Source organism: Chanos chanos, chromosome 6, assembly GCF_902362185.1.
Source record: "Chanos chanos chromosome 6, fChaCha1.1, whole genome shotgun sequence".
NCBI lineage: Eukaryota > Metazoa > Chordata > Actinopteri > Gonorynchiformes > Chanidae > Chanos > Chanos chanos.
The window spans coordinates 31,339,320-31,354,286 of NC_044500.1; the positions used below are offsets into that span (position 1 = coordinate 31,339,320).

General features: G+C 40.7%; 1 protein-coding gene across 1 annotated transcript in view; it reads right to left on the bottom strand.

The window, feature by feature from the left end:
* The window catches only part of grip2b (glutamate receptor interacting protein 2b), a 139,206-nt gene that overhangs the window by 19,871 nt on the left and 104,368 nt on the right, over positions 1-14,967 (bottom strand). The window contains exons 2-9 of the mRNA XM_030777186.1: positions 14,129-14,209; positions 9,857-9,992; positions 8,466-8,611; positions 7,583-7,669; positions 7,175-7,250; positions 5,413-5,558; positions 4,224-4,371; positions 3,504-3,673 (exon numbers count right to left, since the gene is read on the bottom strand). Of these exons, the coding sequence (XP_030633046.1) occupies positions 3,504-3,673; positions 4,224-4,371; positions 5,413-5,558; positions 7,175-7,250; positions 7,583-7,669; positions 8,466-8,611; positions 9,857-9,992; positions 14,129-14,209 (990 nt within the window). The remainder of the gene's footprint in view (positions 1-3,503; positions 3,674-4,223; positions 4,372-5,412; positions 5,559-7,174; positions 7,251-7,582; positions 7,670-8,465; positions 8,612-9,856; positions 9,993-14,128; positions 14,210-14,967) is intronic.

Here is a 14,967-nt window from a genome sequence, read left to right on the forward strand (position 1 = left end):
CAAAACAATGAGGAAGCTCATTTGTGATGGGCTAATGAAGTCCTGTCTGCTACAGGCACACTTAATGTATTACTGAAAATGAGAGAAATGTGCGTGCGCGTTCTGGTGTTTTGTTTATTCTTCCATGCTAGAGGCCTCTTCTTATGCAAATACCACGCACTCCTTACTGGCAAATCCAGTACTGGCAAAGTTGGCAGTGAAAATGAAAAGCATTATTCAACATGGCAGAGTATTCCAAGTAAAGACGAATGTTACTTTCTTCACTGGTCTCCCATCACGAAAAGAATTGCATGATTACTATAAATGTATGACATGATGGTTTGAGATTGCATTTGCCTCCCAACTGACAAAACTTCAGCTTTGACTTCAGTTCCCCATCTCCATTGATGAGCTGGCACACAGTACTCTGGTGTGCCAGCTCATCTGTCAGAATGCACACTGTGAGCAGCATATACTGACTGGCTGACAAACTTCTGAAAACTTTTATCTGAGAATGCAGATAGTTGAATGTGTCTTATCATGCAGAGTTTCATACTGTAATCATGTCATAATCGATACAAAGTTTCTGTCTGTATTGAATTCAACATCTCAGGGAGGCAGATAGCTTGAGGAATGGCTTGATGGATGAGAGGGTTGCAGTTTGTTGCCATCTTGGTTAGAAACACGAGAGAAAATTTTGACTTTTACAGCAGAATATTTGAGGCCCCACAGCTTGAAGTCAACAGGCTTGTTTTGGGGAAGGACGTCAGGATTTGAGCCCTTGTTAAAAAAAAAACAAAAAAAACCCCAAATTTGTAGGAGCCCCTCCTCTTGAATAGGTGCAGCTGTTAAGTTTTTACATGTAAATGTGCTGTGTGATGAAATACTCTCTTCCAAGTTTTACTCTGACATATGACATCATCATTAGCTAGGGATTTGGAGCTTTTTTTTTTTCTAAAAAGTTTTGCCTTGACTCAGACAGGCAATGTTTATCACCATGGGACAACTGCAAAAACACACGGAGCTAAGTGACAGATTTGACTGTCAGTCATAATGTTTGAGCTTCCCACCAAGAAAACTAAGAAGCTTTAAAATATCTGAAGGAGTATTTTTGTGTGTGTGTGTGTGTGTGTGTTTAATGACATTAATGAAACCTACGCTCTCTTTTTAATCCAAGCTTTACTTCATTGCTAAATAGTTTCAGTAATCTTGAAAAAGACTCCTGTGCATGCTTGAGTAAACGTGAAACACAGAAGTGCCACATTCCCAGAGATTTGCAGCCACCAGGTTAAGTGCTCTCATCTACGGAGACGAGGGAAAAAAAAAAAAAAAAAAACGACGAAGCATCTCAAATGTGAGCACCAAATCCAGCAGGGGTAAATCCTCGCGGCTTATGCTAAGCTCGTCGGGTACGTCTCTCGAGGAAACCCAACTCTGTCTTGGGGGGGCGGGGGGGGTGAAAAAAAAAAAAAGCGGAGTCAAAATGATGACCGTAAAGTCTACCACACAGGCTGATGCGACAGCTGAGAGCGTAAATCTCATAAGGAGATTACAATACTAGCTTTAGAGGCCATGCCAAACATCTAAAACACATGAATCAGTGAGGAGAAATGGTGGCTAATCATCAATGGCTAATTTGCTTGAAGATACCCGTTAAGTTGTTGGACTGTGGTTTGGAGATCACGTTTCATTATTATGGCACGGGAAACAAATCTATGTACAGTGACACCGGAGTTTCATTCAATACATGGCTTTTCATTCAATACAATAAAAGCAACCACAAAATGACTGTGGATGCACTTGCATGTAATATAGATCCTGGGAATAGACTGTTTTATCAAAATAATTGCTTGTACTTGCTTGACCTGTTATGACCACATCCACAATTATGAACACTATGCGATTTTCAAACAGAATATATCAAACAAGTTTTGTAAAGGAGAACATCCCCTACTAATCAAAAATCAATATTTTGAATCTAAACCCATGCACAAAACAGCAGATAACACAAAACAAGTTATGTTTTGTATTCTGCAGAGCACAGAATATAATAGATGTAATGCATTTCTTTTTTTTATTTGAAATGAAACATTTTTTCCTCCATTTTCCATAATTAAATTAGTTCTGTGATACAATGGGAAAAAAGCTCATCAAACATTAATTTGGGTCAATACAACAAAATTCAGATTTTCTTTCTTTTGGGGGGGGGAGTTGAAACTCCCCTTTAAAATCAACATCAGACCCATGTTTTTTGAGGTCAGTTCTTCATTAAAGCCATGCTTTAAGTTCACTGCTCATGTAGAAAATGCAGTTTCAAGCGGCATGCTTGGCTGGAGTACATGCATGCTCAGCGGGAGATGACCCACATATGTGCTGACATACACTGAGAGTATGAATCAGATCCTGGGAGAGGCCCCTCTTGTCTGTGTGCATCGGGGAGCTCTCACACACATCTTTACCCAGAGAAGCGGAGTGCGTGCCCGCTGCCTAGAGGCTTTTCCCACATTCACCACGGGGAGAGAGAGAGACGCACAGCATATGATCTCCTTCCACCACACCACCACTAACATAATCAAAGACAAACCATCTTCCCTGAGGTAGCACTGTACCAACATCTTAATATCGGATCGGAAAAGGCTTGGGTCCTAAAGGTCTTATATTTTAAACAACTACACACACACACACACACACAAAGATCTTGAAGGTGGAGAAAGAACCTGTGTCGGAGAGTCTGAGTAGTTGTTTTTTTTTTTTTTTTAGCATTAAAGCACACCTAATGTACCTTACGGACATTGTATCTGACACACTTCTGGTTGATGTTGTAGATAGGACTGAGCTGCACCACTAAAATGCTGCTTTGCAAATGAAGCACAGGGAACACATAATTGGGGCAAAATAAACAAGAGAGAATGCAGCTCTGGCTGTGAGTCTGTTTTCTGGGGTGATTCGGTCTCTCTGATTAAGTCTGGCCTGCAGACGAAAGCTCATGGGGCCACATTAAGCAGAAAGAAGGGCTAATTAAAAGAGATGACAGCAGATGAGATGAGATGACAGAGAGGGGTGTGCGTGCGCGCGCGCATGTGTGTGTGTACGCGTATGTGTGTGTGTCCTCATTCGTTCCCTGCCAGTATTCATCACTCAGCACATGGTCCTAACAGGGAAGAAAAAAATCTTTCAAACCACAATAAAATGAAAATACACAAAACTAAATGTCTGAGGATTCTCAGGTCATAGTTATCCAAGAAGGGTTAAGTCAAGGGCAACTGGACTCCCCACCAGTCAGTCAGAACTGAAGAAGCCTCTTGGATGAGAGGTGAAACGTCTTCAAGAATCTACAACCAAGTCCAGTTGCCCTTGACTTAACCCTTCTTGGATGCACAAAACTAAATGCAGTACAATGAGTGCTGTACAATCCTCACAAATTAGCCACAGACAATCTGTTTAACATTTGTTTTTCGAATGCATAAACCACACGAAAACACACGTCTTACGCCTTTATCAGTGCCGGCGTGGGGAGGACTCACCAGTGTCGTGGGGTTTACTGGGCAGACGGGTGTGATGGGCGGGCAGGATCTCCAGTTTGACCTGGTCAGACGTGCTAGCCAGCAGCTGTGTGGCCTCCAGCACTGAGCAGTGTTCTGTACTGGTGCCGTCTATGGACAGGATGTGGTCCCCCACATGTAACGCCCCTGACCTGAGCAGAAGAAAAAGACCCTTAACGCCTCCCATTTTTCATATCCTATATACTCTGTAGGGACAGACAATAGCACCATAGAGGTGTAGTAAGATGTAAAACAAAGAGTTGGCACATTCAAATTTATGAAAAATAGGCAGTGGTTTCTGATAAATCTCTCAAGTTTTATCACTAACTCTAATTCATACTTAAAACAAACAGCAACTCCAGTGCATCATTAATGCAGCAGAAAGCAAAAGGACTACACGCATTCTTAACTCTACTGCTGTAGTATAAGGTGCTGACACATGTGATGACAACTGTAATTAAAACTTGTCAGCCTTATCGTGGAAGCCTTCAGTGATGTTTCTTTGATAAAACAGAGCATAGAATCACATTTAGAGTAAATAATGCTTTGATATTTTAATGTTTGGGAGACTGATGTGTAGTGAGCCAACGTCTTATTATTGCAACATCGCTGTGAGCCTTAATGCATGAAGCAGCATCATGGAATGATAGGACAAAAAGCCAAATGCTCTCTGGCTTAGTTACTGTGACAAACAGCAGTCACCTGTCCACCACGCTTGCGGCTTTGATTTTGTCGATGACGATGACCTGCTTGTTTCTGTGTGTGGCGGTTGTCAACGTAATGCCCAGGGCTGCCCCAGGCGACTTGGCAATTTCCACCAATAAAGGACCAGAGGCATTTGTCACCGAGTCTGGGAGACAAGCGTGAGACAAGAGAAGAGACAAGGAGAGAAACACCACTGGGCTAAAGCAATTGGTGAGATTAATGCAATTACACAGAGCAGACTCCAACACATTATAACAAATAAACTGTTCTCCAAAGTCAGGGTAACCTGGGAGTAAGTCTAACTGTCACGGTAGACGAGCTATCTCAGATACGTGGCAGGGATCCAACCTTCTGTCTCACTGCCTTGTGTGTTGTCAACCCCCATCCTCTTTCCAAAGTGTACCAGGAGACACAGCCAAGACTGCGTAGGAACCCTACTCCCCTGTCAGAGAGTGTGTGTGTGTGGGGGGGGGGGGGGGGGTGAATTCTGCTCCCCTGCTACTGATTCACTGGGACAGGGTGATGAAGAGAAGTAATCACTACTCCCAGTTTGCCTGCACGGAGTTTATAACTGTAAAATATATGTTCAGAATGCTCTAAACATTGCAGAGAAAATCAACAACATATCCGTGAAAGAGGAGAAAGTGTTTATTCCTACCTTTTAGGTATTACTTCTACTGCAGTGTCCAGTTTAGTATCAACATGACAGCTTAATCTATACACCAACCTCTGCAGTCATCGCAACAACTTTCATTATAGGCTTTTTTTTTGACCAATGAATGTACAAAATGATTAGAGAGGAGGCTAGTCAGTTATGAGATTCCAAGAATGCATGAGTGGCAAATTTCAAATCAACAGTGTAAACAGGAGCCGAGTTCTATTGTTAGGCATGTAACATTCATGTCATACTGAGCAACTCATACGATTCTGAAGTCTCTTTACATGGTATTTAGAATAACAGAGAGTATTTGTGTATATGGGAGCTGGGTGTAGCACAACTGAAAAAATGAAACCATGCCATCAGTCCCTATATCCATGTTAAACGCTGAGATATTGGCCGAGAAATAATCCGAGACATGAACGTGACTTATCACAGCTGCTGTTTATGGTACCATTGGCACAAACTTTATGGGCCTGTGGACTGAACGCATCATATTGGCCAGTGTCTGCCTCTCTCAGCACTCACCCATAATGGAGACGTCATATTCAATCTGAAAGAGCGCCTCCTGGCCACACTGTGCCAACACAGTCAGGGCATCACTGTGGTTGGCACTATGTAAGGGCACACCGTCCACACTCAGAATACGGTCGCCTGCTTTTAAGCTGCCCTCCCTTTGCCAGGCAGATGAGAGGGGAAAACACACACACACACACACACACACACACACACACATACACACGATCACACGCTTCATTAGTCAAGAGCATGAAGTTGATTAGGTCATCACAACAGCCTGCAAAACAAGCACAACTATGTGTCTGCATATTGTCTAATACCATCTTAATCCAATAACATAACCTAATATTGCTTTCAGTGTACTTGTGTTTAATGTCAGTTTTATAAACTCTTACCCTTTTATAGCCCTAATTGGGACCAGTCATAGTACATTGGATATATGCCTGACATTTACCCAAGCTGTGCGTTCTGCTCAATGACTATGGTCTTGCACAGAATACTGTACTCACTAAAATCACTTATAGTTGAAATGAAGTCAGGTAAATGTAATCATACACATACATTGCAAAAGTACAATAACTATTGCCTGGCGAATTGTGCCGGTTTTATTGGTTTTGGATGTTACTGGTGTTTATTAACACCAAAAGCCTGGGGGCTATGATGTCCTGATGAGCCACACCCAAGAGACAGTGTCTAACAACAGGCCAGATGTGGGCATTATGAGTGTACTTCTGTTAGCATAGAAAGCCTTTCCTTTCTGACTTTATCCTAACGACAGAAGAATCTCCCACGGTGTGCGTGTCCTCACCAGTGCAAGGTGGCTAACACCTTGTCTGTTTTCACTACCATTTCCATTACAAAAAGGATCGAGAATTCATGACACACAATAACCAAACTTTCCATCTGTCAGTCAGAACAACTCAGATCTATCTTTCTTTCATAAACGGAGGCACTTATTTGATGTTGCTCTTTTCTGACGCCTGTGAGGAGGTTTCAGGCACAACGTGCGAAGTTGACATGGGGGGATACAGCGGGGAGGGGAGCCGAGCCGAGGCAAAGCAGAAGCACGGAAAATGCCGGAAAACCAGAATAGATGATAACTTGCTACAGCAGCTGAGAGTGTGCGGCCCTTTGGGTGGGGAAGAGGTGAAAAAAAAAAAAAGAGAGAGAGAGGAAACGGCACATTCTGCTCCAATTTCTGCAACCTGTCACATTGTGTTTGAGCAGGCAAAGCGTACACAACACTGCTCTAACTAAAGCATCCTAACCACAGCTTAGGGCTGCAGGAAGACTGATGCAGCTCGTGAGATGTGGCACTGAATAATTCCTCTTGTATTAAGGCGGACGAACGAACGAATGCCTCTCTATCCTTCTGATCCATCCCACCATCACTGTTCAACTGCTCATGTCATATCCTCCATCACTTTCTCTTTTTGGCAAACCAAAACGCGTGTTACGCATATTCATTGGCGGCAGACGTGTTCGACAAATAAAAATAAGCCAGACATATGAGGATTAAGTCAGGGGGTGCCGTCATATTTTGATTTGACTGTTGTGGCCTGTAAAGCCCTTTGAGACTGTAAACAGTGATATTGGGCTCTACATAAACTTGAACATATTGGTGGTGTATAGAACAGACATGGGAGAAAACTATACGTGTAAAAAAAAAAAAGCAGGTGGTTATTTGAATTATGCAAGATGGGTATTTGGGAGCCAGTCTGTACATATACATACACCCATTCCTAACAGTGTTCTTATGAAGCATCATTACCTGTCAGCGGGACCACCTGGCCGAACGTATGTGACCACCAAAGGCCGAGACTTATGCCAGTCTTCATGAGAGCCTCCTGTGTGACAATTACAAACAAAACACACTCTGCAACAGCACAATTCAAGTGTTTTTCCTGCCCATATACAATCGTAATGAAGCACACACCCCAGCTAAGACAATGTCTTGTTTTACAGCTTTAACTACAGTGCTTTTTACTGCACGCACAAAACACTGGCGAATTTGCATGTGAAATGGAGGGGCCAGTGACACAAACTCAAATCAGTTTTTATGTGTTGGTTTACGGGTGAGCAATCCCATAAAACACACACACACACACACACACACACACACACACACACACACAGAGGGGGAAAGCTTGTTGTTGTAATCTTCAGGACAGATGCCTACCTCGCATGACGAAGCCAAAGCTGTTGCCTTCTTTGTGCAAACATATTTCGATTGTCTTGGATATAACACCTGAGCTACTGTCTGGTGCTAAAGAGAGAGAGAGGTCAGAGAAAAGCAAACAGAGTCACTTTCACTAAATCAAACCCTTTTACTGGGCTTTCGCCCAGGCCAGGCAGACAATAAGATAAACAGACTCGTACATAAAGCGCCATTCAGCGGAAGGTCAGCCAAAAACACCAAGCTTATAAAGTGAGTGATCCATCTGTTAGATTTACGACAGTTCGCGCACAGTACACTCACAGAGCTGCTGTCCATTATGATGGTTCAATATGAGTCAACAACAGAAAGAGGATAAAGTGATTTTAACTTGTGTTTTGCAGTGGATGTTTAGTGGTAATGGTACATCAGCATAGTAATGGCATCTCTCATTGCTTATGAATATCATCTATGACTAAATGTTTTAATCAAATTTTGTCTCAGTTAATTTGCAGAAGGAAGTCACTGAAATATACATAATTCCAACTAAGTTACAAACGTTTGTTCCATGTTAAACCAAGCAATACAGTTCTGTTGTAATGTTATACTGCATATTCAATCACTTACATGCAGGCATGCATACATGAAATCATGCACTCTGGATTCTCCCAAGCTGCAAACAAGACAATTGAAGAGCCCATTTACACGTCATGGCAACTTCCCAACCCTTCTAATGCACTACATATTGTTTAGTCGTGGACTCTTGGCTCTGAAACCAGAGAAGTCTAATCGTATCACAATGGTTAAGAGGGTAAGACTGGAACTAGGACTGGGTAAAACTGTTCAAGGATCAGTAGGTAAAAGACATGCAACACAACAGCAGCAGCAAGAATACTCAACTTCCTACCGGCTGGGGGCAGTTCATACTCCACTTCCAGCAGCACACGCTCGCCCACGTTCTTCAGCAGGCTAATTATCTCGTCGTGCCGAAGCTTCGTCAGGTTGATCCCGTTGACCGATTTGATGTAGTCTCCCACGTTCAGCTGGTCACTCCTTACACACCAGGAGCACAGCTCAGGTTAGCCAGATAAGGTCCACCGACATATATGAGGTAATTGGGGAGAGGGTTAGCAGGGGTCAAACCAATGGGGCTAGTCGATATTTCTAATAATCCCTAATGAACAAAGCATATTTTCGCGGCTTTGGGGAAAGACACAAGAACAATCTGCATAATTTTGCATAATGTATCACACTCAGCTTTCCTGTTTCCTGCACAGACTGGGGATGTAAGATACTTTGTGCACTGTTGTATTTTAGAGAAAACTGTTTGCAATGTATGGCTAGTATTTAGCAGTGGATATTAACAATGGCTCGTTGAGAACCGGAACCAGCGTTTTCAAGCCATGCTAATATTTCAATTTAGCAGCTCTACCAGTAGTTAGAGAGAATCGATATCTTAATTCTCTGCTGAATGATAAGGCAGCCATACAGAGAAAGAGTTCTTTATCTGCGGAAGAACACTCCACAGGGAGCAAGCATATGCTCATTTAAATGCTAATTAGAAAAAGGAACGCTACTTAGCCTGACTCTCCTCCAAGCCTACACTGGTTGGCACAATGATGCTTGACAAACGTCAAACATTTAATGCACCAACCCGGTAGCAGACTTTCTTACTTTTTACCCTATAGGACAAATGAAAGAGTTGAGGGAGGAAAAAGAAAAAAAAAAAAAACATTAACATTCTAGACATGCCTTTAAATGAGTGAGTGTGATTTCTCACAGAAATGTGTGAGGAAGGGAGAAAAATTGATGTGTTAAGTATCTTTTAATGGATGTGTGTACACTTACACACACACACACACACACACACACACACGACACTAAGCAAATTCTGAATTATAACTTAGCTACAACACAGCAAAGACATTCAGGTTGAATCCAAAAGTTTTCAATGTTAAAAAAAAAAACAAAAACCCTGAAAACCTGTGCAGCTCACTAGTGTAACATTAAGGAACTAAATGCATCAGCTTTGGTTGCTTGAGCAGAAACCAGACATTCAGAAATAACTGTTTTTGTAAGTCCCAAATACCCCAACATGCAAGAGCTGAGAGAATATTTTTAGCATTGTCATCTGGAGGCTCACACACTTTTTTAGATGTCTGCCCCGGTGAGATGTCAGGTGATTCTTGCATCAGGAACTGATTAGCTGATGCACTCTGAGTCATCAGAGACTCTCAGGAAAACGCTGTTGTGTGTTATGATGAAAGAAAACATGTATGCGTCTGTGCCTGTTCTCACCTGGCCGCCAGACCACCAGGCCGTAGGTTGGAGACGCGGGGTTTGCCATCCTTGTCTGTGCCTCCTGAGATAGTGAGGCCCAAAGTGCTGCCCTCTTTCTTAATCAGCTCCACCAACGTCACCCCCCGCAGGTCTTCTGCCCGCAAAGCACAGGGGCCATGACCGCAGGACAAGACACAAACCCACATCAGTGATCGAAACACAGCACACACACACACACACACACACACACACACACACACACCACTGCCACCACCAAGCTAAGTTTTGAAGTAGTGAAATAATGGAGACATTTTTTCAAACTTAAACATAGAAGGGCAACACAAAGCTTACAAAGAGAAGGCACATCACAGCAGGAAGGTACTGGTTTATCATGCTGCTCCAGGATGAACATTTTGATAAAACAGACAAGGTTTTGATACAATATCAGTTTCTATCAGGTGTAGATACAGCCTTTCATCTTACCCAAATCGTCTAACACTACAGCGTGATTCTAGGCAGGGAAAAATTGATTAACACAATTTATACACACGTATGGACTAATCATGAATGGGACATATGAGAGACCATTCTTCACAAAGAACATATCAACCATTTAAGGCATAAAACATCACAATACAGGTATGTATATAGCAACATTGCTATTTACACAGCCCCTATGTTCTGTTCTCCTTTAAAAATTTGTTGTTTTGCTTGTTTACATATAGTAACAAGTTTTTTTCTGATATTTAGGGGATGACCCACCACAACAGAACAAAAGTTCTTTATAACTGCATGTCAAAACAAATAAGTGTTTTGTGTATTTGTAATATGTTATGAAACTCTTTCCCTAACCAAGAGTTAAAAAAAAGCATGTAGGAACATATTTTGCTCCAGTCCTATATTCTGCCTCTGTTCCTGGGCTACGTTTTTAAATTTGGAATGAGAGGATCTTAGGTTTGAGAGGTACTGCAGTGACCCACTGTAAAGCCAATTAACATCTTAGTTTCTCTGAGGATCTCTGCAGCACACATCATTTCATCTCTCACATTAAATTATGGTGTTATGACGTTTTCTGAGATCAAGAAAAAAAAAAAGATTGAGAGCATGTTCATAACGAAAGAAGCCAATAGATTCAGCACAGTTTAGTACCACAAGCTGAACAAGAAAATTGTTTGAGGTTTTTGCTTTGGTCGGATCCACAGAATTTTCAGATCAGATTCCGATTCTAAGTACTCTTTAGGAGGTCTTCGCTAGACTGAAACAGCATTGATATGCAGGATTAACAGTGCAGTGGACAAGTTTAGGAATGTACATTGTTCCCAATGTCTGTGACTGAAGCAGAAAACGCTAAAGCACAACATTTTAGTAATAACTCTCAGAATACAATGGGCATATTCACAGTTCAGATCACAAGGCAGCTGATCAGTTTTTAAAGAGCTGTTTGGACATGACCATCATTTGTTTTAATGTTCAGATAAAGTCAGATTTACTCCTCATTACATACAACATTTTAAATGAAAAAGATTATTAATATTGTGGATAGCACAACATGAGAGCAATATTAAGAATAATAAACATGGAAGTCAAGTTGCTTTTATTTCGGGGTGATTTGATTTACTCTGGCCTAACCTGATGATTGAATCAAAACTGTGATTAAAGTTAAGTGCTGGAAAACACTACTGCATTTGTCTCTTCATCTCTTATTCATTTACAAGATTTAAGACTTCTAATAACAGATCTTAAACTAGTTATTCAGATAAAATTCTAAATCCTTATTTTAATTCCTCATTGAAAGTCATACAAAAGGTAATGCCAACTGTGTATATTACCTAAAGAAATACGTATGTAACTGCTTAAGATCTAGATCAAATACATTTGTTGTCATACAAGAGTTTTACAAGATTATCATGGCAATATCAAGTTCTAAATACTTCAACACCTAATTGACATTGCAAAAAAAAAAAAAAAAAGAAATCTATTTTCTCCTCACACTCCTCATGTACTCAGAGTTTAACACCAGTGGGGGAATAAAAAGAGAGAGATGAGTGAGAAGCCACAGGCTCCTGATTAGTGTGAATGGTGAACCCTGCTGAGCGGTAATAGTGCTGTCAGTGATGAGATATGCTTGAGCAGAGGACTGGGGCTACTGTTAAACTGCCTGTGCTTTCATGTGAACAGATTGTCCCTCACAATGTGACGTAGGACCAACAGGGAGAATGACAAACAGTACAGCAACTCTGAAAGCCCTCACACTACTCCAGGGAATCTGTTGTGATGAAGCACATGTCAAAATGTGTGTGTGTGTGTGTGTTTTTTTTTTAAACTAATTTATTAAAAATAATACAACATCTCCCCCTCAAACTCAAAAAATGTAAAGTAACATTCACTGAGAAACTACAGTGGAAAAATGGCCAACAGAATGGATGGCAATCTTTGTGCTTCATATGGTATACTTTAACAAGCAAAGAATTTGATAATGGCATTTATCCAGTTAACTTTCACAAAAACAATCGTTCACAACTAAATTTGCTAGCTGCAACTTGCCCTTTCACAAAAGAGTCCAGTAGGAGACAATTCTCTCTCTCAGGGAAAAATAAACAAACAAATAAATAAACAGAATAACAGATGCAGCACATAGTATGAAGTCACTTAATGGTAATGAGATTTCTTTTTTTTCTTTCATTTCAGAGATGCCAAATTACTTTTTCCTGCAACATTTCTGTCACGTCTTTTATGTCTCTTTGGGAGTGTTAAGGATGTTCAAAAACAAAATGAAATGAAACAGTCATCGTTGAAAACACTAATACTATATCTATAAAACTTTAACAGATAACAGAGACAATGGAGAAAAAAAAAAACCCAAAAAAACAAAAACACTTCTCTCAAGAGAACATTGGTTTTTCATAAATTGCAATCATTCAGATTCCATCAGTCAGCCTACCAAATGGAAACAGCAACGAAAAGTTCTTTCCACAGTACTACAAGGCAAGAAAACATAATCACTTGACTGACGTGTAATGTACCCGAAACAAGTACACCAGAGGCTCTAACCAACACGTTTCTACTTAACAGCCATCAGTTTTAACCAAATTACTTTGTCTAATATTGAGGGGTTGTTTCCAAGGGTTTGAACTAATCCCTCCGTTCTCTACATAATTTCTTGTGTTTTGTCACATTGAGCATCAGGTCATATAAATATGCTTTACATGAACAAATGCACTTTTCCTGACATACTTCAATTACGCTGTTCCCATTTTTGCCCAGGGCCATAGTGTGAACTTAAAGCACTGAGAAACGAGACAGACAGATGAAAGGCGTATATAGATGCTCGCGTCCATTTAAGCTCTCAACAAAATGGATTCATTTCTCGTGAAATATTGACTCGCACCAAACATTCATTCAAGTCATGATGCAACAATTTGTCTTACTGAATTTCATCATGTCAGCACTAGGAGCTTGGCAGTGAAAACCATCACATTCTTGTTTACACTCTGGATTTCTTTTATGTTAATAAAAAGTGATCATTACTACCAGCAGTGTACTTTGTACATCTACAACAATACATTCTCTTCTGTAATGCGAAATGGCAACTGATGAAATCAACATATGTTTAGTTGTGAGAATAATAAATGCATCATATTGATGGATGAAATACACAGTAGAGACAATAACAGTGCAATTTTACAGGCTTATGACTGACTTGCTTTTCTAAACACCTATCTAAAGTTTAGAGAAAAAACAAATGTATGGATGTTTTGCTTAGAAAACTCATTAATCCTAAAACTTGACTCAGCTAATCTAATTAGGGGAGAATGGGAAAATTGCATGTTTAATCTACCATTCATTGCACAGTTGTTGCACTGCACTGCTGTGTACTGGTCTGAATAACTCTGGAAAAAAAAACAAAAAACACACAGCAGCAAATGTTTCAAGTTGGTCACAGCATTTCAAGCCAACACAATAATGCAAACAGGCAACACTTTTCAGGAACTACAAGAAACACCTTGGAGACAGCTGCTGACAAAGCTCACCGACTCCCAGAATTCACAATCTCCTAGAACCATCTGAGTCATGGTGGCAGGAAGAGTCCAAAAAAAAAAAAATCCCCAAACCCCAATGGTGAGCCTATAAACACATTCTCCAACATCAAAGGAATGAAACAAGGCTGTACAGGGCTGGAAGTACAGTTTGTGTGGGCATGAAGAGAGAGAAATGTAACGGCAGAATGGCTAAGTAGCACAGAGAGAAAGAGAGGAACAAAATACAAAAGAAGACAGTCTTACGGTGTACCTGGGATACTCTGTCTTCTGGAAGTGAGGGAATTTTCCGGACCTGAGGAGTCCTTGTTTCCTTTCGAGTAAGGGCCATCATCTAAAAAAGGAATAAACACACAACTATTAGAAGCCCACAGAGTGTGGGATTTGCCTCATTGGCAACACCTGTTCCACATTGTCTGGGAGCAGACAGGGGGTGATTGGATGTTTGATGGAGCTATGTTTGACTCTACTCCATGACAGGTAAAGACCATGATGTATTGGTAGACCCAAAACAAGGATGATGAGTCAACAAATGGAAATGAACATTTAAAAGTAAAGCACTGATCTACTTTAAAAAGCATCCCTAACGTCCTCATTTCAAAAACTTAAAAATGACTCATTGGCTGACCTAAATCATTACTAACATAAAATCACTGTGGCATTTGAATGAGGCTGATGTCAGCAGTGGATCAAAACACAACCAAACAAGATGACAGTGAAAATATTTCTGTAATAGACCTCTGGAACGCTCAGTATGTGCTGTCAAGCGCTGCCGATGTATTCAACTCACTCAGACTAGATTAATTATTTACGTCTGTAACAGTTTTCATTTCTTTTTAAATTAACACGTAAACTACCCTTGTACTCTGGGCTTAGCATTCTCCAAGGAGTTCCCTCATGTTACTTACAATCTATCCCATAATTTCATGGGAAAACACCATTAATGTATTCCTATGGCCAAGCTATCACACTGAAAACAAGGTAACGCTCACATAGCCCATTGCTATTGTGCATTGTGTTTGAGACATCAGCAATGATTTTCGTAATCCCTGAACATGTGATAAAAGAAGAAGGCACTCCAGGAGCTTTTAC